The sequence below is a fragment of the Cydia strobilella genome, chromosome 8, assembly GCF_947568885.1.
Source record: "Cydia strobilella chromosome 8, ilCydStro3.1, whole genome shotgun sequence".
Classification (NCBI taxonomy): Eukaryota; Metazoa; Arthropoda; class Insecta; order Lepidoptera; family Tortricidae; genus Cydia; species Cydia strobilella.
The window spans coordinates 15,471,318-15,496,848 of NC_086048.1; the positions used below are offsets into that span (position 1 = coordinate 15,471,318).

At 36.9% G+C, this 25,531-nt stretch overlaps 1 protein-coding gene across 1 annotated transcript in view; it reads left to right on the forward strand.

Annotated features, from left to right (window-relative positions):
- The first annotated feature begins 283 nt into the window (after positions 1-283).
- Positions 284-25,531, forward strand: part of LOC134743779 (uncharacterized) — a 198,933-nt gene continuing 173,685 nt past the window's right edge. Inside the window, exons 1-2 of the mRNA XM_063677433.1 lie at positions 284-465; positions 24,180-24,335. Of these exons, the coding sequence (XP_063533503.1) occupies positions 24,290-24,335 (46 nt within the window). The 5' untranslated portion in view covers positions 284-465; positions 24,180-24,289. The remainder of the gene's footprint in view (positions 466-24,179; positions 24,336-25,531) is intronic.

Consider the following 25,531-nt stretch of genomic DNA (forward strand, 5'->3'; position numbering starts at 1 on the left):
TATTCTAACCCTACGTACTTTACCAACAATGTTACAACGTTTCAAACCAGGTAGTTCTGGAAAATGCCAATAGATGTCGCTAAAGATGTGGAGCCAAGTACGTTTTCCCATTGCGCGAATAGATGGCGCTCTATTCCCGACCTACGTCACATAATACTATAGTATTTCTGCTAAACCTCTCGCAGAATTGTGGAAATCGGGAAAAGCCACCCCGGATACGGTTCAGTCGGTTCGAGACACTCGGAGCGCGAACGGTCCTCCAATTTAAACCGGAAAAATCCATATTTAATAATTTGAATGTTCAAAGGACATATTTTTTATAAATATTATACGATAAAAAATTTTTTTTTAAGTTTGGTTGACTTTTTAAGGTGGATTTGTTAATTGTGTTGTGAGAGAAACTTTGAAACTATTTAATATTAATCAGAGGGAATTTCCGAAGTCGTTCGCGAGATAGAATGATCGGTAAGTAAAACTTATGGTGCGTTTTGCACGCGCATTTATTTTCAGCAATTTACAAAGTGTATCATTATAATATGGGATACTGATAAATTTGGTAAAGGTATTATTTCCTTTCATGGACAAAGAAATAATCCAAAACCAAACTGTTGCTTGTCTTTGCGGGTTCTGAGACATCCAAACATCCGTGAATTTTGTGGTTTAGGAAAACACATAATATATTGCAAGGTATCCCTTCTATAGTTTCTTAAATTTATGTGATGCGAAGTGCGGTGCTTGGTGTTACGAAAATATTGTTTAAGTCCAGGTACCTATTTGGAAAGAAGAGATTGCGAGATGGTCGCTATATGTAAAGACTTTTGATGTAGTTGGTCATTTAATTATGTGTATGAAATGTTTTTGAACAAAGGGTAATTAACGATGTTCGTACATAAGTTTTTTTCAAGAACGTTACGAATCTTTTCTTGTGATGAAGTTAGCTAAATAGTCATACATTTCATTGACTAAGGTGAGATTTTTTAGGTAAACTGTGTTAATTTGAGTGTTTCTTGCTAACACTATCTAACAAATACGTAACATAAAATCTTACTTACTGCTAAATTAAAACATTGTCTTCCTATTGTAATGTTATAGGTAACATTACGCAGCGTACTACGTAGGCGAACAACACGCGAACGCAAAGCGAAGCGATGCGGCGCGGGGTGAATCAATCCTTTGATACCTGTAGAAGCGTCCTACGTGAACGTGGGTAACGTGGGCGATCTCGTTGCGAACGCGAACGCCGTGGGCCCGCCGCACGGCGCCGCACCCCCTTCGCTTCGCGTTCGCGAGTTGTTCGCTTACGTAAGACGCTGCGTTAATGTCTAGATAGTGTGACAACCTATCATGTTCTTTTGAATGTTTCATCGGTTATATATTATTAGGTCTGAGGGTCATATACTTTCTTCAATCTCTTTCACTCGTGGATAATGTACCCCATGTTTTTTGATGGTAAGGTAAACATAGGTACCTATAGCGTTTTTGCTTGCGTTTGAACTTATCACTCAGTAATAGAAATTATAGATGACTATCTTCTACCCATGACTGCGTATGCATGGAAGATGATTATGATGATCGATGTAAACTAACCTATACATCTCCGTACCAAATTTCATCAAAATGGATTCAGTGGTTTGAGCGTAAAGAGGTAACAGACAGACATACAGTTACTATTGCATTTATTACATAATGTTAGTAGGGACGCCACGTTGGTATATTGATATCTTAAAACAGACTAAACTTCATCTTCGAAATAAGGTCTTCAACAATCAGGAAATTGTTCCCAGTTGTATCGTAGCTATAAAGTTGACAATAGAAACAAGTCAAATTTATTACATCAATTCTTTGTGAAGGTCGAATCTCGGTTGGTACCTATCTAGATAAGAACAAGGACGAACCTTTACAATTTTATTACATTTTTATGACTTTATTCAGTGCCTAGGTTTCTACGAGTTCAAAAGAAAAATTTTACTGCACTACCTATTTTCTTCACCGTGGACTAGGAGAAAATATAAATCATGCGCATCAAACCATGTAATGTTTCAACTTATGGGCTTAGAATTTTAACCCATCAGCAAAAAATAACATTTCATAGAAACAAAACAAAATCATTCTGATACATTTTTTCGCAGGACAGAAATGAGCTGAACTAGGGTTGTGTCGCGGTATAAAAATAATACTTGTGTTATTAGGAAAAATCCCATAATAAAAGTTTATATAAAAGTTAATAGAAAATTAAATGCGACGTAGTATATAAAGAGATATGGAACGTATGGAACGGTCAATGTTAAAAATTCAAATTAAGGACAAAATCAGAAACGAAGTCATAAGAGAGAAAACTGGAGTAAAAGATATAATATACGCAATAAAAAAGAGCAAATGGGCCTGGGCTGGCCATATATGTCGAACAACGGATAACCGGTGGACTAAACGTGTCACAGAATGGTCACCAATAGGAATAGCGAGAAAGCAAAAAAGACCAAATAAAAGATGGAGAGACGAGCTAGTGAACTTCGACAGATACTGGTGGAGAACAGCACAGGATAGGAAGGAATGGGAGATACTGGGGGAGGCCTTTTCCGCACAAGCGACATGCAAATAATAAACCAATATGAAATTTTATGTAATTGTAAAAAAGAAGCATGAAATAAAGGCTATTACTATTACTATTACTATACCTAAGTATACGAGTGAAATAAGTAATACACGATTTTCGTGCAACCGTGTTTGTATTTTCTATAATTCCTAATCATTTATTTTTTATTTGGATGTTGATAATTAGTTAACGTCAAGGAGAATGTTCTCAGTAACACGCAAAATATACACGGTAATATCGAAAATCTTGGAAATGATTCTAGATTTTTTTGCATTTAATAAGGACGACGTGAAAGTTGTATTTTTAGGCCTTTTAATTTTGTTACATTAAATAATGCAAATTAAAATTTCTCAATATTCTCTCATGTCAGCCATATTCTCTTGCATGTTTCCAAGGATATTCCCACTTGGATTGTATTACCGGAAACGGTACATCTTCGACGGAACTACTTCACCTTGTTTGCTAAGAGCTCGGTGTGGCACCGCTTTCTGAAATTCAATATCAGGCTCAAAATATTTCACCAACAAGATAATCTCATTACGGTCCTTTTGAAGAGAATTTTTATGATTAGGGACGAAACATCCGAACGGTGAGCGTTGGCCCGGTAGAGTTTCAGCGATAAGCTTCGTGTTCTTATGTTACAGTCGCCATCTGAACCACAGAATAAATAATAGTATATACTACCGTACAGAAAGGAAACTTCCTACAAAACCGAAGTTTGACAGCGGTTCAGGGTCGAATCATGATGTCTCTTCTAATATATGGCACTATCCCTTTCGGCTATTAAGGGTTGTCAAAATTCAGGTCATTATCTGTGGTCGTGCACGCAAAGGGACGTCAAGTTGTGCCAACCCTAATAATTGCTCGGAGCAATTCTAAGCCGAGTACTTTTTAGTATTTGTTGTTGTAGCGGCAACAGAAATACATCATCTGTGTAAATTTCAACTGTCTAGCTATCACGGTTCATGAGATACAGCCTGTGGTGACAGACAGACGGACAGACGGCCAGACGGACAGCGGAGTCTTAGTAGGGTCCCGTTTTTACCCTTTGGTTACGGAACCCTAAAACATATTGGAGAACATCCAGACAATCTGAAAAGGAGAATTTAACTAGCGCTCTGTCAATAAGCGAGCTGTCTGTGAGCTGTAGATCTCGCAATTACCTAAAAAAATATTAAAAGTTGTCAATTTCCGTGCATTTGAATATTTTTATTATTTTTTTACCCCTGAAGCGCTTTTAATTTTTCTTGCATCAAACTTTAAAAAAAGAAAATATAAACAAACTGCGGACATTCCATGCATACTTGCAAATGCATATCAAATGTACAAATATTAAATTATATTACAACTAATTAAATTATTTCAATACGTGGTTAATGAAAATTAGTTATATTTGATGTTAATTCCATTCACTAAACCAAATAATCATCCCTACTAATCCTTACTTCCCTAAGAATATTATAAATGCGAAAGTAACTTTACTCTGTCTGCCTGCTTACCTATTCACGCTTAAACCGCTAAACCGATTTATAATAAGCTTTTGCCCGCGTCTTCGTCTGCGTGCAGTTAGTAATTTGGGTAGCTTATTTCATTTTGAACCTTATTCCTATCCGCACATGCGCCAAAAAACAGCGTGGAGCTTGTTTTAATGTTTAAGATTTATCCTATACTTTGAATGCTCTTCCTATATCGCTAACTGGAATAAATCACATAAAGATTGGCATTCGATTCATTGAACGTTTTTTTTTTTTATAAATGTGGTATATAGCTATCCAAATAAGGTCACGTAAAACCCAATTTCCGTGACAGATACCCATCATATAACCTATCATCCATCAGTACTGTAAGCGAGGATAGGATATTGACTTACTTTCGAACTACTCATATTCTAATATCGAGAAAAATATGCCAGGCAAGAGGTGTCAATGGTAGAAAATATTCTTATTGATTTAAATATTTACTTATCAGGAAATAAATGCCAAAAGGGTCATATTCAGAGCCGGAGGCCGATTTAGAAAGGCTTGTAATACAACGGATATGTATTCTCATAACTTAATTTTTAGGGCTCCGTACCCAAAGGGTAAAACGGGACCCTATTATTAAGACTCCGCTGTCTGTCTGTCTGTCTGTCTGTCTGTCTCACGAACCGTGATAGCTAGACAGTTGAGATTTTCACAGATGATGTATTTCTGTTGCCGCTAAAACAACAAATACTAAAAACAGTATAAAATAAATATTTAAGTGGGGCACCCATACAAGAAACGTGTTTTTTTTCGTTTTTTTTGCATAATGGTACGGAACCCTTCGTGCGCGAGTCCGACTCGCACTTGGCCGGTTTTTAAGACAAGTGTGACAGCTAATGACGCAAAAATACGAAAAATCGGCCAAGTTGGAGTATGGAAATCATTTTTTATTTAAATTTATTTTTGTTAGGCATTGGATGATGTGCAGCAATAATCACACAAGGTCTCACAAGGTGTAATTTTTTCTTTCATCAGTCTCTTTATTTCAATTCTTGAGATGCAACCCTTTGAGAGACAAACAGACAGATGGCCAAAACTTAGTCATGTCATAGGGTTCCATTTGTCATCCTTTGGGTACGAAACCCTAATAACCTAATAACAGATCATATTTTCTTGTTTCTTATATTGTACATAGAAGGTACAACAGAGATGTCGTACACGGAAAGACAGCGTTCATAACGTATCCTTTGATTAAAGGGATATCCCTTTATCTTAAGCCTTGCTTGCGACTAACTTGCGAGGGACAAATATCCCAACGAAACCTGGATTACTATACCTTTCCCTTTATGATTGCCGTGTAAGTTGTGCGGGGTAACTGGGTAAACCTCTTACTTTTATTGCACATTATATGGAAATGGTAAAGTAGTTTAAGAATTTAAACTGCTTTATTGGATTTTCATTGATTACTATGACGTTGTTTAATATAATGTTAAAATGATTATCTAATTGAAATGTCTACAATTTTACAATCATTATAAGTGTAACGACCTGATTATAATTTTAATAAACGTCAAAAAAATTATCTCGATACGATATGGATCGGATCTGTCAATGTCAAAACTACAACGTCACTGACAATTCCGATCCATATCGTATCGAGATCTAATTTTTGACGTTTATTAAAATTTAAATCAGGCTGTAAGTATAAAGTTTTCAGTTATACATTTTAAATACTGTATATATCTATTATTTATGTTCGTGTTCGTGTGTATGTATTTAAATTCGGAAAAACCAAGCGATAGTCAGTGCACCTATTGTACCTATCCATTGAACCACTCGCTTTTGGTAGCTGTGGTTACAAGACGACATCCCTAATACCTAAGCAACAGAGTTCAACGAGAAATTGAAATAACAAGATACAATAGCGTAGCAACGAGACTTTAACATAGACCATATGTACGTATGCATTATGCACGTAATTAAAGGATATTTTTTTATGTTGTTTATTATTCTACACCAATTGTAAATAAGGAGTTCGCTCATACAAATTAACAATCTATGTCAGTCTATGGATAACAATATCCTTTTCGCAAAATGTTTTAACGGCACCTAATCCATGGAAAACTTACGTCAGCGCAGTCATCGTCGGCACTGTCGCCAGCTTTCTTACTTTTAATGGAAAACGTTTGAGCGGCTAATCCCTCGATATCCGGAAATTCCTTTTTGTGTTGTCTCTTAGTTCCAGATTTCAATCTTGCGAATCCTTTAAAAATACATTGATTATCATGAACACATTTAGAACTACCTAGTTGGTCGCTAAGTTCTGTTACTAGGTTTTCAACTGATTAAATATAAAAAAAACTTAGAATAAAAAAGGTTAGCCTAGTTTGATACCTTATTTTGTAATGATTAAAACATGATATAATAATATAAAATTCAGATGGAGAATTTATGGGAATCCTTGGCAAGCTCCAGATTGCCTGAAGACGTAAACACGCGGTCAATTTATGAAAATATACTTTACAAAAGTGTGTCCAATGCAATCTTCCAACTTTGCCAGAAGGTTCAATTGCTTGTTTTAATGAGGCCTCTATATTAATTAAGTTGTATTGTAAGCTTATCACTTATAAATAAGCTTTACAACTGTATATTTATAATTAAAAATCGCTACCTATTTCCTTATATTCCGTGAAAACTCTGGTAACAGAACTTTGTAAATAACCGACTAGGTAAACTAGCCTCTACAGTTGTATCTAGAACTAGAGTAAACTCACATCACAATAATCATCTAAAAGACACATCCACAATATCTCATCTATTTTCACTCATATGCGATGAAAACGTGTCAATTTGTATCGAGAAAGAAAATACATGTTCTACTCCGTGACTATTTATTGCAAAAAGGTTGTATCGCGACTAAATCGCAGTTTAATCTCGATGTTAAAGCACGTAAGATAGGTTCATAAGGCTAGTTATACACTATAATTATTTTTCAAGTAAAGATATATATATATACGCGATAAAAAAAAACTATGCCGGCTCCAACCCTACACCACGGACCCGAGAAGATTTAATTCCCTCCTAAATTGTAGGAGGGTATCCCAATATGGGACCGGCAACAAACTCGGCGGGACACATCTTTTCAAAACATCAGAATGTCCAGCATCATCCAACACTACGGTCTCACAGTCTATGTCTCGCTTGCTCCTTTATCAGGTGGACTACAGGATCCCAAGCTGGTGGTAGAGAAAAGCCATCTTCCCTATTAAAGTTTGGATATTTCTTAATCTCAATGGCCTCGCGCAGCATTCTGGGTATGTAACGCTTCTCCTTGGCAAGAACCAGAGGCTTATCAAACTTGATTGAGTGATTGGCTTTATCCATTCAATCAAGTTTGATAAGCCTCTGGTTCTTGCCAAGGAGAAGCGTTACATACCCAGAATGCTGCGCGAGGCCATTGAGATTAAGAAATATCCAAACTTTAATAGGGAAGATGGCTTTTCTCTACCACCAGCTTGGGATCCTGTAGTCCACCTGATAAAGGAGCAAGCGAGACATAGACTGTGAGACCGTAGTGTTGGATGATGCTGGACATTCTGATGTTTTGAAAAGATGTGTCCCGCCGAGTTTGTTGCCGGTCCCATATTGGGATACCCTCCTACAATTTAGGAGGGAATTAAATCTTCTCGGGTCCGTGGTGTAGGGTTGGAGCCGGCATAGTTTTTTATCGCGTATATATATATATCTTTACTTGAAAAATAATTATAGTGTATAACTAGCCTTATGAACCGATTTTGCATGTACAACCAGCCTTAAAGTTTGTAGTCTATGATTGTTCATTATTTTAGTATGTGGGTATTTTTGCATTTTGTAATTTTTCCTCAGTCACCCGTTGACCACGAACGCTGTAAAGAGTTCGAAACGTCGGGATGTATTATAAATTCAATATACGCGATATAATCCGTTTTCATAGTTTTATTTCATGAGTAACTATCGCGGTAACCGAAGACAATATCACGTAAGATAGCTTTAATGTTGTCAGCTCATCACTTACGGGGTGAGCTACATGCACGGCGGCGTAACCCGGATAATGGGCGCAGTGGGCGAGTGCACGATACGCGGCGGATGGTCGGTGCATCAGCCTGATACGATGGGCGTTATATAGCGCCTTAGGCTGACGCGCAAGGGGTATCAAGCTTATCGCTACATTAAAACGTAAATGTCATCTTCGATTCAAAGAGAAAACCAGGACATGTCACTGTGAAATTCGAGTTGTGCGCAAAAAACAACAAACTTATTTCTAATTTCTTTGCAAATAAGGACGTGGCAAAAAATATCTCTTGAAAGAATACGGATGGTATAGTAAATATACCGTGTCTCCATCTGAACGTCTTTATGGTTGCATCTAAGCACTATCAAAGTGACTCCCATCTGAATGTTACGAGGTACCTATTTTCTAACCTAGAGCCTTGTTAGCATTTAAGGAGTTTTCCACAATTTTTGCAAAATATGCCAGTGGTCGATCCGAAGCCAGCCCTTTATTGTCCTGGTACGACACGGCGCCTACATGCTGCTTCTTTACTTGACTCATATAATCTTTTCTTGGTCTTCCCCTTCATCTCCATCCATTTATTTTCCTTTCTATGACGTTTCTGGTGAAGTGGCCGTGTCGTAGCAGGTGACCGATCATTTTTTCTCTTCTATTTTTAATAATGCTTCTGTCTGTGTGTATTTTCTTTGTTTAGGATTATTTTTGATATTAATATCTAATAGCTTATTGCTACTCTCATAGCGTAACGTCTAGTTATCACTGAACACACTGCCCCGGCAGGCTCCTATTTCAACCGGCGCGGTGGACGGTGATAAGACGGTTGGCCGGCTTGAACATTAGTTATCCTCGGGGGTCATTTTATCACAGTCGTTTACTGCGTCTTGCGCGCTGATGTTGGGACTATCTAGGAGCTATCATTCTCCTACTTAAACAACATTCAGAACTGCCTCCTACTATTTTTTTTAAGGACAGCATTGGTTTTAGAGATATACTTACTCGTACCTACGAAAATGTTAGATGCCGACAAGAAGTTTCACTGGCGCTATTTTTATTTTGGACCAATTACGATTATGACTGTGGTATTGGAGCTGTACTAATTAAACGGCTGTGATCAAAAACGTACCTAATTATGTAATGCTGACTGAACCAGTGAATAGTATTATGCCCATTCATAAACGCGCTACAAACCCCAATTAATTAATTAATGTTTTTGAAATAAAACTTCTTAAGGCGCGACTAGAGGGTAACTCGATTTTTTTTGACAGAAGTAACGCTCAGTAGTGACACACGCACAATAGGACACACGTCAAAGTGCCAACATAGCGATAAACGTCATCGTCAAAGAAGTTTTACTTCAATCGCGCGAAAAGATTACACGCACACACTCATACTGGTATTAGGTGAGGGTTTATGATTAATAATACATAAATCAAATTAACAGATAAAGACAAATGATTATTAGCAAACTGAAGCTTGTAGCGCGTTTATGAATGGGGGTATGTCTTTTGTTTTGTAAGAATTTGCACGGGATTGCTACTTTGACGGCGTCGGTATATCACTGGCAATACCAGTTCCTATTTCCCAGTAATAAAACGAACAGCCGACCGGCGTGACATTAGTTATCCGTGGGGGCTATTCCCGCGACGAGGATCCTTGTTGTTGGAGCCACTCATTTTATAAATGTTTGTATTATATATTGTATACAATACACATTACTTCGGTTTGCTTACCTACGAGTTTTCCTGGATATGCGGCAACGCCAAAAGGAAGGATTATGACTTTAGCAGTCTGGGTATTCAAAACTATACAGTGTAAAAGGGTGTGAAATTGTACATTACTTATACAAGATGGTTTGGGCTACTATTGCATGAAAAACTAGAGTATTGTGCCTAGTATTAAGACGTCTAATTGTGATGGTCAATGGATACGTATAATCACGTATATAAAATATCATCGAGCCAGTTTTGATGCATGAGTATCAATAAATTTGTCTTAATGGTTACGGTAACAAAAAAGAGGTTTTGTTATTAACTTAAGTAGAACGATATTCATTGTAATCAAAAACCTGCTGCTTACTAATATCACAGAATAAGTAATATTATAATATTCTCTATTGTTAACCTCGGCATTGTGCACATCATTAAAACAATACCCCAGTAGGTCTCTATTTCACGCCGGTGATAAACCACGCGGCCGGTCGACGAGCGACATTAGCTATCCTCATGGGCCAATCCACCCAGCCGTGTAATGCATTCGCGTGCTGTTGGTGCAGCCATTTATTTTACACCTAACCGGGTAAATACTGCTTCCATTTGCCTTCTGTGAACTTAAGCGTTAAATGAAGTAGTTATAGAGATGACTACATTCACCACTCTATTGCTTAATCAGGGTAAACACACATCCTAAGGCACACATCTTCGATTAGATAATACAGAGTAGCTAACTCATGAGATAACATTAATACAATTTAATTTAATTGGGGACCGGTAGGGCTGGCTCGTTCCTCGCCCAACGGATCGGCATAGCCATCCAAAGGGGGAACGCAGCCAGCCTTATGGGAACCCTTCCACAGGGCTCGGACCTGGGTGATCTAGCCTAATATATATATATTGAGCATGTTTTATGTTTTATTTATTTTTTAGGTATTAGTTTTAGTTTTGTAGGTAGTTTTAATTTTAGGTTACTTTTTATTGTAAGTTTAGAATTAATTTTGTTGTTTATGGTTTTAATAAATTATTGATAAAATTTGACAGATTGATTGTTCGTTGTGAATGTTGTCATTAGGTGAATTTTATTGTTTTCCTAATGTCCTGACAACTTTAACTACTTTTTAGTACATAATTTAAGACGATCACTAAAATGGTTATCTGAAAGAGATCGCTTTTTTTGCAATAAAAACTTCCCTTGTTACCTAGTTAAAATTCTTGTATTTTATTTTTAACTGTGGTACACATATATCTGTAAGAATATTTACTTACTTACATTTAAGACGTCTTTAAAATCTATTGTTTAGAAATCTAAAAATTTACGCAATCAATCTGTTTACCTATTACGTTACCTAAAACCGTTCAATCAATAACCGTTTAATTTTCCACAAGCTCCAACACCCCGATTTTGCACAATACCTCTCACCCTAATGGCTAATACCGGCAGCCGAGGTGTTAATTCTGAGAGGCGAGAAATTTCATTTGGCACGGAACGGTGTTGAATAGGGTTAGTAAATTTTAACGGAAATATATCTAGATACAATTTAATAAATCAGCATTTTGGAGTATGGAGTAACAAAATAGATTTTATCTTTAGACTTCACATTTGATGTTTTAAGGACGCATTTTGCAGAATGATTTTTATATTGTTAGTCAGGAGTATTATATACTACATTCAATTCCGGACCATCTGGCAACCCTAGCCTTGGGGGTAAATAATTTTTTTAAACTTGTCGAAATTTACATAGAACATGCAATTCTACGCTTGAACCGTTTTAGCAGGGGTGAAGGATTTGTCCTACGAAAATTATTAGTTATTTAATTTGGTGCCGTGACCAGGATATATTTTTATAGTGACTTCGACATCATGCAGTTTAGATGGACTTTAAACTAGTTTACTCTATCGGTCTGCCGACACACCTACTTTACGTAAACAATCTTTGCCCCAGCGATGAACTCGATACGCTACGGACGTGCGCACGATGGCGTTATCCGGTAACGATAATCGTTACACAGCGTCGGACAAAGGAGCTTCGCTAATGACTATTGCTGACACGATGCGTTTCCATAGAGATATGTAGTAACCACTTTGTAGATATAGTTGGTTAACCCTTGAATGCTCAAGTATTTTTTTTTTCTTTTTGAGTAGAATACTGTTCAAATATGGGTTATTAGGGTTAGTATGGAGTGTAGAAAAATAAATAAAAAAATCTTACATGACGAGGTCTGGAAATATCGTATGTAGGCAAAAAACAACATTGCCCAGTTCTGATAGCTGTACATTTTTTCAAGGATGTAGTTTAAATACAACATTGCGCAGAGAACAAAAATTCAAACTAAAGGAAAGGAAAAGACAATTATGTTTAAAAGTATTTAATTACGAAAATGAAAATCATAAAAACAGTTCTTTTTCGCGGTGCAACATAAACGAAGTTCACACTTAGAGCATTGTGTTTTCGTGAATCCACCCTTGCAGTACTTACACCTTCCTTGAGTTGCCGCAATCACGGGTAAATGACCAAAATTATCAAATCGAATGCCGTCTGAAGGCCTTGGTGCTGCAGGATTTTTAATGGTCACGGGTTTGTCTAGATGAGGACTCTTGACATTCGTTCGATCCTTTTTTAAAAGTTCAGAGGCAATTTGTGTCCTGAATTTTTTTAGAGGCATAGAGGTAATGGAGAATCAGGGTTTGAGTCATGAAACATTTGCGCCATTATAGGGGTAAGGGGAACCTTTTCAATATCAGAAATCAGGTGATTGAATCTATTTTCAACGGAAAGGTTATTTATGGGATTTTCAGGTTCTTCATCTGAAGTATCGGAAATGTTATAATTTTTCATAGGTGAAGGAATCGATTGTGGATCGGAGCTGTAATCGGAGTTTTCTCGTTGGATTTTTTGTTGGGTTGTATGGGTGTGAGTGCAATCAGGTTCTTCGTCAGACGAGCTACTACCGTCAGATGAATCTGCATTTTCAGGCGGGACAAGAGCCATTATTTTTGATATGCGTTCCCATTTAATACCCTGAAGCAAGCAAAGAAAACAAAACATGCAACAAAAACAAACCAAACACCCAAAATATAAAATAAAAAACGTTGTTTAATGCAAATAGTTAAAAAAAAGAGCGAGATTAGTACGTAAAAATCAGTAAACCTTACATCCAAAATAATGTCACAGAAATGCGCAATGTTAGTAAAAAACAACATAGGGCCGTGCAGGTCAGTTGCTCAGTACTTCGCAATGTAGTTAAAAAACTACATTCATATTTGCAGTGTTATTATTCGTCAGTTTTAGTATATATTGCAATAGTGAATAGCACAGCATGTAATCTAATCATTTAAAATTATGTTTTAATAAAAATACACCACGAAAACCATAGATAAATATTTTTTAAGATTTTTTGCTTACCGAGCCTCTCGCCGGTACGCGTCGACTCGGCGCCATCTTGCCGCTAACTGTCAAATAACGTGCGCGGGAGCATTGAACCCACCGATTTCGAGTTCCCAGAAATAGGGGAAGTTTTGTTGTATAAGTCACATCGCATTATAGCCAAAAACAAAGTGTCAGGATTTTTTAAAATATGGATGTAGTTTTTTAACGACGTTGCGAATTAGAGGGCTAAAGTAATTTGTGATATCTAATTAAGCTTAAAGAAAAAACGGCTTATAAAAATAGAGATATTTTGACTTGACAGAATCAACAAAGCCTTTTTAGATGAAAAGAGTAAAAACAATTGTGTTTGGAACCATGACCTATATACCAAAGCGTCTCTTAACTCATCAAGGAATATTATGGCTTAGTCACGGTTCTAACCCAGGCACAAGCAAATAGCAGATGCAATTCTACTTTTATTATGTCCTGGTCGATTTCAGCCGCAGCTTAGTGGACTGAATTGTAAAGGACATTAGATAAATATTATTGAAGTATTGCTGCATCCATGCTGTATTCTCTGATTTGCTTTTAAATGGCTTTCGTATCCAGCCTCTTTAAGAGGTTAAGAGCGCCTTTTGCATGTTAGCTTATCGCCGACATCATAAACTAAAGTAGATAACAACTACACAATAATCAAGTTACTGCACTGTGTTCAAACAATACTAATCTTGCAACTGGTAAAGCAGACACAGGCGAGGCGCGTCATTCACACTCACTGGTCTCAGGATAGTCGTAATTGGCAAACTAGGTGACAAAGGCTCTGAGCTGCAGGACTAATGATCGTTGAGGTAAACGTTAAGTTACAGTACAACAGTGTATTTATCGACCTGACGATTATTATTTGATTTCGATCTTTTTAAGGTTCTTTCTTTACCGGTTTTGTATTTAGTAGAGCGCTTAGGTAACAACACCGTTGTTGAGTTGTTCTAATAATATGTATGTAATGTAACTAATGTATATAGTATGCAATAATTATATTTTTTTAGTGTTGTTCAAATGATCAGTCTGTCTGTCTGTCTGTGGCAGTGTTGCTCTCCAACGGATGGACCGATATCGATGCGTTTTTTTTTGCGTGAAAGCGAGTTTCCTTGCGGTAGTTCTTAGTTGTTTGGTAGAAATAGATCCAGCAGTTTCAAGAGTATCAGCTCTTTTTCCAAAATGATGTAAGGCATTTTTGGTTTAAAATGAATATTTTTGGGATATAGCGTACGGGGTTTTTTCAAAATTTTATTGAATATTTATTAGGCCCAATTTGTTAAAGTTACAATTTTACAAGTCTAAACCGGTAACATCATAAGGCCTCTCATCATTGGACAAGCGAGAATTAATAACGTCAATGTTGCCGGTTAATACTTCTAAAATTGTAACATGTACTTTTGCAGAATGAGGTACTGGTGACTTGAAGCCATAATTACCCGTTACACTGATACACCTCGTGTAGAAGTAATAGTAACAGGATATAAAAATCATCCCGTCTAAAAATAAACGTTTCCAGACCCCACCAAGTTGGTCGTGGGGCGTGATACAAACTTCTCTCAAAGAGATGCTCGGCACACGGGTGGCCGGCCACGGTGGCCACGTTACTGCCAGGGCTGCCTGTGAGTTTCGAAATATAACAAACCTAAATCCTAACTGATGACGATGAATTTCGACCTAACTGCATATTTTTGAAACAAATGAGCGACATGGAACCTTTCGTGAATAAATCAGATGTCAAACTGTTTTACCGCCAGGCCAGCCTATGAATTAAAACCTTCTCACATCATATTTTTTTCGACCTTTTATTTAAACTTGCAATTGTCTTTAAATAAGAAGATGTTTATTTATCAGAGAATTCCTTTATGTAATCATTCGTGTAGTAACAATATAATATAATTTTCGACAAGACATACATTATCGCAATAAAAGTATAAGCACACAAGTTAAATAAAACTATGAAAACGGATTATATCGCGTATATTGAATTTATAACACACAAGTTAATTTAACCCTTCTCTTGGCAATGTATCTGACAGAATTACATAATTTATCTTCAATATTTACTTATTTCCTCGCATGTTTGGAGAAAAGCAGTATAGCAAAAATAGCAATTCGTGGATTCGTCTTCTTTGTCGGACTGCTTCGCATCGCTATTCGTGGATGAGTATCGACAAAATCGATATTCATCCACGAATAGCCATTTCCCGGCCTCTGCAATAATGTACTATTACAACCTCCTTTTGTATTTTTTTCTAAGAGCATTTTTTGCTCTACCAGGCGCAAGCGAAGATTGAACTCACGTTTTTTTTTTATTTGGCAAGCAAAGGGTTAATCACGTAATAGCACGACAAACCTTTGTCGCATCAAATTAATATTAGCAACCCTAGCGAAGCATATCGCAGCGGAGGAAACTCCGTACAAAGCGAGGTAGCATCACACCGTGCTAGACCAGAGGTGTTTCAATCGCTTCACTAGTGCAGGCGAGTTTAATGCTTAGGTAGAGTAGGGTAACTGTGACATCGAAATCACATAGACAGTGTCACGTTTAGTACGGATTAAACGAAGGCCAATGATAAAGAAACTTCAACGCAAACAATTTGGCATCCTGCATGTAAAGTGTAGATGAATAGTATCAGAGAATTTTCTGTGAATACGTCTCATGCTTTTATACTCGTATGTATATCCTCCCGAAAAAAAATGTCTAGAAAGCCTTAAAAAAATTGCACCCGGGAAGATCGGTTTCGACGGTCGTGAGTAGGTACGGCAGTGATAGGTAAAAAATCGTAAAAGGTGCTTGACAATCGAAACAGACGCCACGGTTCAGATACTCTATGATTTTGTCGTATTTTACAGTATCTAAATATTTAAAAACCTTTGTACATATAAGGGCAAAACTTTTTTTACTCTGTTTGACCTGAATATCAGACTAGCCTGCTATGTAAGCTGCAAAAATACGAGCCGGTATTGTGTGGTTACCACACTGTTTATTTGGACGCCTCCAATATGCTTGCGCTCTGGTTAGTGGAAGAACAACAGAATGTAATGGGAATACGTAGCCATTTTGCTGCTTCTTAATGCTGTATTCCATTAAAAATGCAGAACAGCAGCGGTCCCTATTCGTCAGGTAATTGCGTATTTTCACAAAATCATGTTTAACTAAAATGATATTCAATAGCGTTTCAAAATAGATTTGACTATGGACTATTACAATTTCAATCAGGACAACTGGATACCTTATTAGTCAAGTAAATGTAAGCGTCAACGAATATCACCGGTTAGAAAACCGGATTACCGGACGTTGTGAATGCTGTGTTCCCTGACCAAATAAATGACACGTTATATTACTTAGTGTTTACTTACATGTAGTTTGACAACGCTCATGCACCTTTTAAATATTGATTTCAACTTTAATCTTCTTTTAGCCATTCTTTATCAGGGATGTCAGGAACCACTGTCAATGTCGCCCCTGAAACGTTCAAGGTAGGTAGTTTCAAATATAATTTTTATTACATCTAAAGTATCAAATACTATAAGTGCGTATAGGTAAATTAGGTAGACCTAGGTACTACAATATTCTACAGAATTTTACTGCATAACAGAAACCTTGTAGTCGTAAAGTGCCAGTTTTATCCCTTAGGTCTTTTATGTCCGGCTGCCAGAACTAGAAACTATTGGCACTAAACCGAACGACGAACAATCTCTGCTAGATACGAGAGCGAACTGCGACGGTCCCACAGGCGCATTTTAATTTTAAAAATACGATCTTGGTTTGATATTGTGTTTACTAAAGTAGCAATGCATCTTGGATTCTTAAAAATAGATAACTTCTATTTGTACTTCAGTCGATAAATCGATTAAAAGAGACAACGAGCATTCCCACAAACAAAAGTTTATTAACGATAATACATATATAGTTAGTTTTAACCGACTTTCAAATAAAAATACGACTGTCGTTTCAACACTTTCAGCCATAACCAGGCTGTAAGATCAGTGACTTCATTAAATTAAATAAGTATGTCTTCGCTTTAAATATTGTCAATCTGCATATTACACTTGATGTTTATGCGTCCTAAACTGTTTTTATCATTATTGCCTTACTAGCTTCTGCCTGTGACTTCTTCGTGTGTGGGATGATGATGATTGATAAAAACTATCATATGTCCTTTCTCGGGCTTCAAACTATATTCATACCAAATTTCAACTAAATCGGTTCATCACTTTAAGCGTGAAGAGCACACAGACACGACACTGATACTACTGATAGACAATATATAGACAAACAGACTTAGCTACTTTCGCATTTATAATAGGTATTAGTAAGGATTAACAATGATCATTTGTACCATCATATGTAAAATATTTTTGAAATAGTCCTAAATCCATTCTACCATGTATAAGTATTAGTTACATTCAAATTCCATTCTTGCCACCGTAATGTTGTGAGAAAGTTTACCTACTACGTCCCAATCTTCTAAGAGTATCATACGAATTATAGCCAAGAGTATTGTGAATACCGCAGAAACTTCTTGAATTTAATTACAATGCGATTAAAATGGTAGCAATGTAAGCGGCTTTTGCACACTGCGCTACTAACACAATTTTGTGACGTCGGTGAGAAGGGTAGACTATTTGGAGGATTTAGTAATGGAGTACGCATCGCTACATCTTTCCTAACAATAAATTTTGCCGTTTTTCGTGGGGGACGAGGTAGCATAAATATAAAAACTATATGCGGACAAAATTTCACACTATCAGTGTAGGCGTAATCGTACCGAGTAATAGTGCTTTCAAGTGTCTTGGTAATATCGTATCGATATAATTTTCTAGACGTCATAGACAGCGCCACTTGGTATTCGTGGAATAATTTCACAAATAAGTATATGAAATAATTTCCTGGATTACAAAATTAAATAGTTAAACTATTACGATGCTTACTACAAATAAAGCTGCTGCTGCGACTACGAATATAAAAGTGATATACTTTTTAATATTACATCGAAGACAAACTGACGAACTATTGACGAACGGTCCCTTTTGTCTTTTTCGCCGTTAACAATCCTCCTAGTTTCCTCCGGAATCCTAGTTTTTCAAGGGTTGGCTGCTCTACCGCTTTCCATCAGGCGGGCCGCATGCTTGTTTGCCACTGAAATAGTGAATAGAGGGATTCCTTACGTTTACGAATGAAAATGTACTAATCGTTATTTGATGTGGACATCCCTCGCCTTAATACATGCATTTGAATGAGCCAGCAATTCGTTCCAAAATAAGCACAAATTTTGAGAGGGTTTGATATTTTTGCTTTAGGGACGAAAAAATTATAAACCTACATACATTTAAAACGCCAAGTTAAATGTTTCTTTCAACATTTTTAATCTTTGACTTTGGCCATAATTAAATTTCTATGGAATTCGTCACTGATATCCGCTACATATTTTACAAAAAAAAGTATGACTGCTTGCTTTGAAGTGATAGGTACTTTATAGAATAAGGAATCCCTAAATTATATGAAAATGATATATAACTTGCGGCTTGCCCTAGTTGCTAAGAGTAGGAAGAAATATAGCATAGATTGTACCTGGTGAGCCGACCCTTTCCTTCCCATTTTTGGAGGGTAGGCACGGTACGATCTCGTGGCTACCGGACAGCTTTGTTTGACCTTCGCAGTTCAAACCTAACCTTGACCACTTTTTTGCTAGATGTTTTATTCTACAGAGGGTCAAAGTTCTAACCTAACCTAACCCATTTATGTCATGCAATTATTATGCCACACAAATAATTATGTGATGTCACTTGTTATAACAAATAATATGCTTTATGTACGAGTATGTAATGATTATGGCAATGAATATTAGACGAAGTGTAAATATACCTTATGACTATTATAACAATAATAACATTATGTATACCGTTAATTAGGTATTACGATAGTATGCCATTTATTACGTTATTCAAAATAACGATACACCAAACTATAATATATGAAAAGTAATTATAACAAATGTAATGCACCCATTATTTGGACATGTATGACGCACATGTCTGTATGTAACCTGCCTTCTAGTAAGGTAAATTAATTGCGTCTAAGCTCAGGTTTGCTGGTTAATCAATATTGCTTCTGCCGTCAAATACAGTGTTCTTAGAAAAACTTTTACACGACACGATTTTCCCATGATACTGATATTTTATAGGGCAGGGTTTTAGAGCACTTAATAGGTTCCTCTACAGCTACACGATGGCTTAGCGCTGAACCAGCGAGATGGCCATGCGATGGTTGAAACGGAACTACACGATGGCGACATTCAGTAAAGTTGTGATCTAAATACGCGTTCCCCAAGATGATCGTGTAAGCATTAGCCGCTGCAGCAATATTTCTCCCCGATATACATATACAGTTCTAAAAACTTCATTACTTCATGATGATAGTCGTCATTTTTAAGCAAAACAATCGTAAAATGATACAAGGCACCAACGTCCACACTCAAGCGCGTTGGATGGAGCACGCCTTCGGAATGGGCCATGTGTAGATGCAACCTAACATCGCTGGCTTACTACCTTTGATAGGCGAATGAAAAACCGACACCGTGGTCGTCCCTTCGCCATCTTGCCGCGCCATTAACCATCCGACACCACTGCGCTCTCCACTCGCTGGCCCATATTAGTGGGCCAGTATGATGGCCCATCGTGTAAAGGAGCTAATCGAGTGTTATGGCATCCGCTTTTCAAATCGGCGTTGTGTGATCCTTGTCCGAATTAAATTGAATAGAAAGAATTTCCAAAAATCAAAGCGTATCAAGAAAAATGACAAATGCTAAATTGACAATATTTTTTTTCAGTACTAGATAGAGTATAGAGTAGATAGAGCAGCAAAAATAATAAAAGTAAATTTAGTAGTATATTATTAATAAAAAATATTTCATAAATATAATCTGTTTGACACATATATAAAAACGCAGGTACAAATTGGGTACTTTTTTTAGTTTTGTATAGAATTTATCAGTAATCGCATAAAAGTAAATACCAAAATACTAAATACCGATAAATTAAAACACGACCGCAGGGAGTGTTTTAAATCGATACGAATTGCGAATTACCTATTCGCACGTGTATCGTACAACGTTTTACAGTACATATGGCCCTTTAAACTTTCGACATATGCATGAAAAGTGCTCTTTTACGCACTAGTGCGAGAAAGAATGAGAATATGTTCTGTAAATAAATAAATAAATACTTCTCCAGTTTTACTTCAATCGCGCGTAAAGATTACACGCACACACTTTATTTAGTTCCATTTTATTTAATTTCTACTATTTTATGTCTCGTCTATACATACATTAATGATCACGAATATGCGCAGCGCTAACTGCATTTTCAGCAGAAATCGAGTCGTATCATACAAGCTACGGAAAGGTTTACAAATCCATCTTGATCATCAATCGTGTTCATGTCGTAGGGTGTACGAACTTACGGTCTTACGATGCTTCAGAATTGATTTATCATGCATGTCGAATTGTCAATTCGGTCTGATCCGGTTGCTGAGGGTAGACCACGCCCGAATGTGGATTATATTAGTGTATGTAACCCGCGCTGTTACGTTAGGCTAAATGAGGATTCCTTTAATTGAACTATGTAGGTGTATGTAGGTGTTTAATTGGAGTGTAACATTAATAAGGAGGTGTTGATGTTGTTATATTATTATGTAAATTATAGGTATAGGTATTAATTAGGCTGCCCTTTGTGACCTTATTTTAACAAATTATTTATCTAATGATATACGGCTTTATTGTTAATTTGTGTGTTGGAAAGACTTGTCAGTGCTTGTCAGCTCTGTCAAGTTTTAGATTAACTCAAAAATTGTCTACAAAATCTTGAAATAAAATAACAAAAAACAATGAGCTAGGTTCATTGAATAACTGCTTTCACATTTATTGCGTATATTGGAAATTTGGAATAAGTACATAGCGCAATCAAATAAGTACGTAGTAAGTACCTACGTTTATGTATTGTAACGCACTGCCGGATAGGTACACGTGTTCTCCACAAAACCACTTTCATATTAAACAGCCACTGAATTACTACCTTAGTAATAATAGTTTAATGTAAACAGCCTACTGTTTTCAGCGGTTCTTGATGATTAAAATACCCGTCAATCTCAGTCACCTTTATTTATGTTTAGATTTTAGGACTTAAAAAATTGGATTAACACATTTAGAAAGAAAGCTCACTTGAAAAATAGAGTCAAGAAGCCATTACAAAATATTGAGCGACAAAGAGCTAAACCGCTCAACTGAAGTTTGTCGAATTCAATTAAGTTGGCTATCGGGTAAAGCAGGAAATCAAACTTCGTCATGTCTGCAAACTTTCCAAGTATTGATAAATTATTGGACTAACTTGGAGTTTAGCCCTAAATTCCGATTCGGTGAAGCTGCTTGAGAAGCAGTTGAGAAGATTTTGCTAAATTAAAAAGGCAGTGGAAAATAAACAAACGGCAATGTGAAATAGAAGTGTGAACACCGTGTGTGTAGCTTTTATCACAGACAGATCACATGAAGGCCAACGAAGAGGACCTTAAAGAGCTACCGATTTGACCCCTCTGTATGTTTTGGGAAAGGAATGATTTGATCCGTTCTGAACGCGCCCCCGTACCTATATAGGGAAGAGCTAAAACTAATTCCCACAAAGATGACATTTGATATTTAAGTTCTATGCACGTGCACTCCAACTGTAAAAATGGAGGTTTGAAAATACCTATTTTTGACATATACTAAAATCATACAAATATAAGAATGAATCCTGTGTATCCGCGCTATTTAGTAAAAAATACTGCGGAATTTTACATGTTTCGTACTGCCAAGTCAGGGAAGGGCCTCTAAGTATAAGTACGTATTACGTAGCGGCGTCCCGGCGCGGTCGACCCTTAATATTCCTAAGTCTGAAACAGCTCAAAACATTAAATGGGAACAATTTTAATTGAGGACTTATTAGTTACAGTGGCTCGCCGAGCCGGGCCTATTGGAGCGCGAGGATTCATTAGCCTTCCGGAAGAACGATCAAAGCAATTTAGAATCTATTACACGGATTGAGCGGCGCGGGTGGCTAGTCGTGCCCTTGTGACGACCAAGACATCATACAGCTGCCTGCTATGTAACCCTATTCATACCGATTCAGAAGTAAAATTACGCAGACTGAGTGATGATGAGTAATTATCAGAACATCATTCAGCTTAAGTAACCCATATTATATGTACTTATTATTTGCCACGAGCATGAACATGTAGCTCAATGGGTCAATAGCTATACTAGTTCTACTAGAGGGTATATTGTTTGACTGATGAATAAATTAATCTGTCAACTTAAAGACAGATTAATTTATTCATCAGTCAAACAACCCAGGTAGCAAAATGACGTCAAATGACGTCAGCGACGTCATAATGACGTAATTATGACGTCGCTGACGTCATTTTACGTCATTTTGCTACCTGGGAATATACCCTCTAGTAGAACTAGTATAGCTATTGACCCATTGAGCTACATGTTCATTCTTCAGCTCAGTCAAACCGTCCTGTTGGGCTAAATAATAATAAATGTTTTTTTCTTACACATTTGATTACGCATTAGTAGAAGCAACAGCTTCATTCCCAATACAATTAATATTTAATTTCGATTAGATTTTAACCTTTTATCCGCTTCGCTTCTCTTTTCAGGTTTTAATAGAGCTTATCTGATAAATAAACTTTGAGTGTGTAACTAAATAGTATATTATTTGTTACGAGAATTTCATTCAAAATATTTGTATGTTTTAATATCTTTTCTTAAAAAAAAAACGGTAAATAATTGCTGCTGTATCAAAATAGAAGCTTCCAGTAGAGAGTGTCTAAATGAAACATTTATATTGCAAAATAACCTTAAGACTAGCTAGCTCAGTATGATGGAAATTTATTGAAAAGCATACAAATGGAAATGAGGGACGGTATATTAAGACTCTCGGCTATTCCCATTGTTTGGCGAGAACAGGAGAGTCGAGCGCTCATGTAACTAGCGGCCTGTTACGACGTTAAATAAGGCATGTTAAATAAAATAAAACATGACGTTTCGTCAAACAAAAACGTCACTTTTGACACTGACATATCCGATCCATATCGTATCTAGACCTAATATTAGACGTATATTAAACTTCGAATCAGGCCGTAAGGCCTAATGGCCCCTATTGGGAGGTAGTGAATTTACGACACCAACATTACTATCGGACTCTGTAAACATTTTTAAGACCTCATGACTGAGTAATAGAACCAATGTAACCAACAGTAAATAAGCGTACTGACTGTTATGAGTGCACTTATTAGCCAGTATGTTACACGTTTGTCGCTGGAAAAAAAAAGTGAACTTTAATTGGGTCAAAATGTATACTACATATACATTTTGACATCGGTCAGGTTTCACATGACTATTGTCACGCACACAGCCATTAGTTGCTCGTCTGAGCAAACGACTCACGAGTTTGGAACAACAGCCCGCTCTTTCATCATAGTGTGACGTTTCTATCGACCATCTTTAATGTTGACAATTTATTGTAGAAAAAACACATTGAGAAACGAAAAGGCGATCGCGTACTGGACACCGTATTTACTGGTGGAGGCACTAAAGTTATAGTTAGGATTCTTGTTAATAATGTATTTAAGAACTTTTTATAGCGACAATTGCTTATTACTACAATATATCAGGGGGCCTAGCTAAGACGACAAACGAACTGTGACAAACGGCAAACGAAAAGAAAATTGTTGTTGGGTTGACAGATGCTACGAAAAGTCACGTAACTATAGCCATACATTATTTAAGTTACGATTGACGTTTTCTATCAACGATCGTCATCTTGGCTAGGCCTCATGCGGAGATACAAATAAATTTATCATTTCCAGGTAAGATGGTCCGCAAGTTGTATTCTATGTTGTATTTTCAGGTATCTGGCACAATCACGAGAACACAGTGGCGCTGATGGGGGGCGGCGCCGGCCGCGGCCGATAGTACGACGGCGGCCGCCCGCGCAGCGTCTCCCACCGGCCGTCAGCCATGGTGCGCGACAAGAAGCCGCCGGGCAAGACCGACTCGCAGAAATGTAAGTACTGTTCTGTAAAAGGAAGAAACACCACATAAACACAACTGAATATATTAAAACACGGAAAACATATAACTAGCTTGGGAAAATCCTACGACAATGGCGGACGATGTTCATCAGACAATTCAGGCCACGCAGTGCCGTGTCTATCTTCGACATCAACCGGTGCACTCGTGCAGGCCACATAATCGGTTATTATTGTTATTAATTCTGGCTGTCGCTTACATCGGTGACCTGCATACCGTCACCCACTGGCCGTCATCTCATGTTAAAGATCAGATTGATTTATTACTTTCTAAAATACAAAAATATGATTGTTTACGAGAGTTCTAGTAAAAACTTTTTTTCTTTTCTCCTTTCTCTATTTTTACATGTCTCTGTTTGGCCCGATGGTTAACTGGTAGCGAATGCTATTAGACATTAAGTCCGCCATTTGTACAATTTTTTTATGTTTTATGCAATAAAGATTAAATAAATAAAAATACCTCCCTGCAACCCGGATGTCTTAAGTCTTGTTCTGCTAACTATCCATCAATACTGCGTCTACTTCAGCGTCCGTCCGACCTACATAAGGAGCTCACTGTACTCCAGCAAATAGATTAATGATTGAGTGGACTGTACAAACAGACAATCGGTCACCGATACGTTTCCGACAGTGTCAATAGTTTTTCTTTCTCACGGAGAGAGATACATTTTTATTTAATTAAAGGTAAGGTCAATGTGGAAAAGAGCGGCATATAAAATATATTGCAGGAAAGTATGTCATATGGCAAGCGACGAAAGAGCTTGCAGACGATCTGTTTCTCGCTCCTAACTCTTATTATAATAAAAAAAAAACGAAGAACTATGGTCGATATAATATATAAAATTGTGTAAACAAACTTTCTAATAATGTTGATATCCAAAGAGGAAATAGCGACTAGTTGCGTTTGTATGGAGAAGCGGTCGTTCATCGTTCCCTTTCCTCTTGTTAAATATAACATATAAAATTAAAACTTGGGTTTTCAAGTATTGCTTTAATTAGGCATAATCTTTTTTTAGTAATTAGTTGCAATTACTTGCTACGAAAAAATTAACCGAAAGAATAAATCGCAGAGGAATCCTGACAAAGATAAAAATCGCATTTAATATTCTTTAGTGTCACACGCTGTTTGTTGAGACTAATGGACTAGATCAGTTCTTAAGTAAGCTTTACT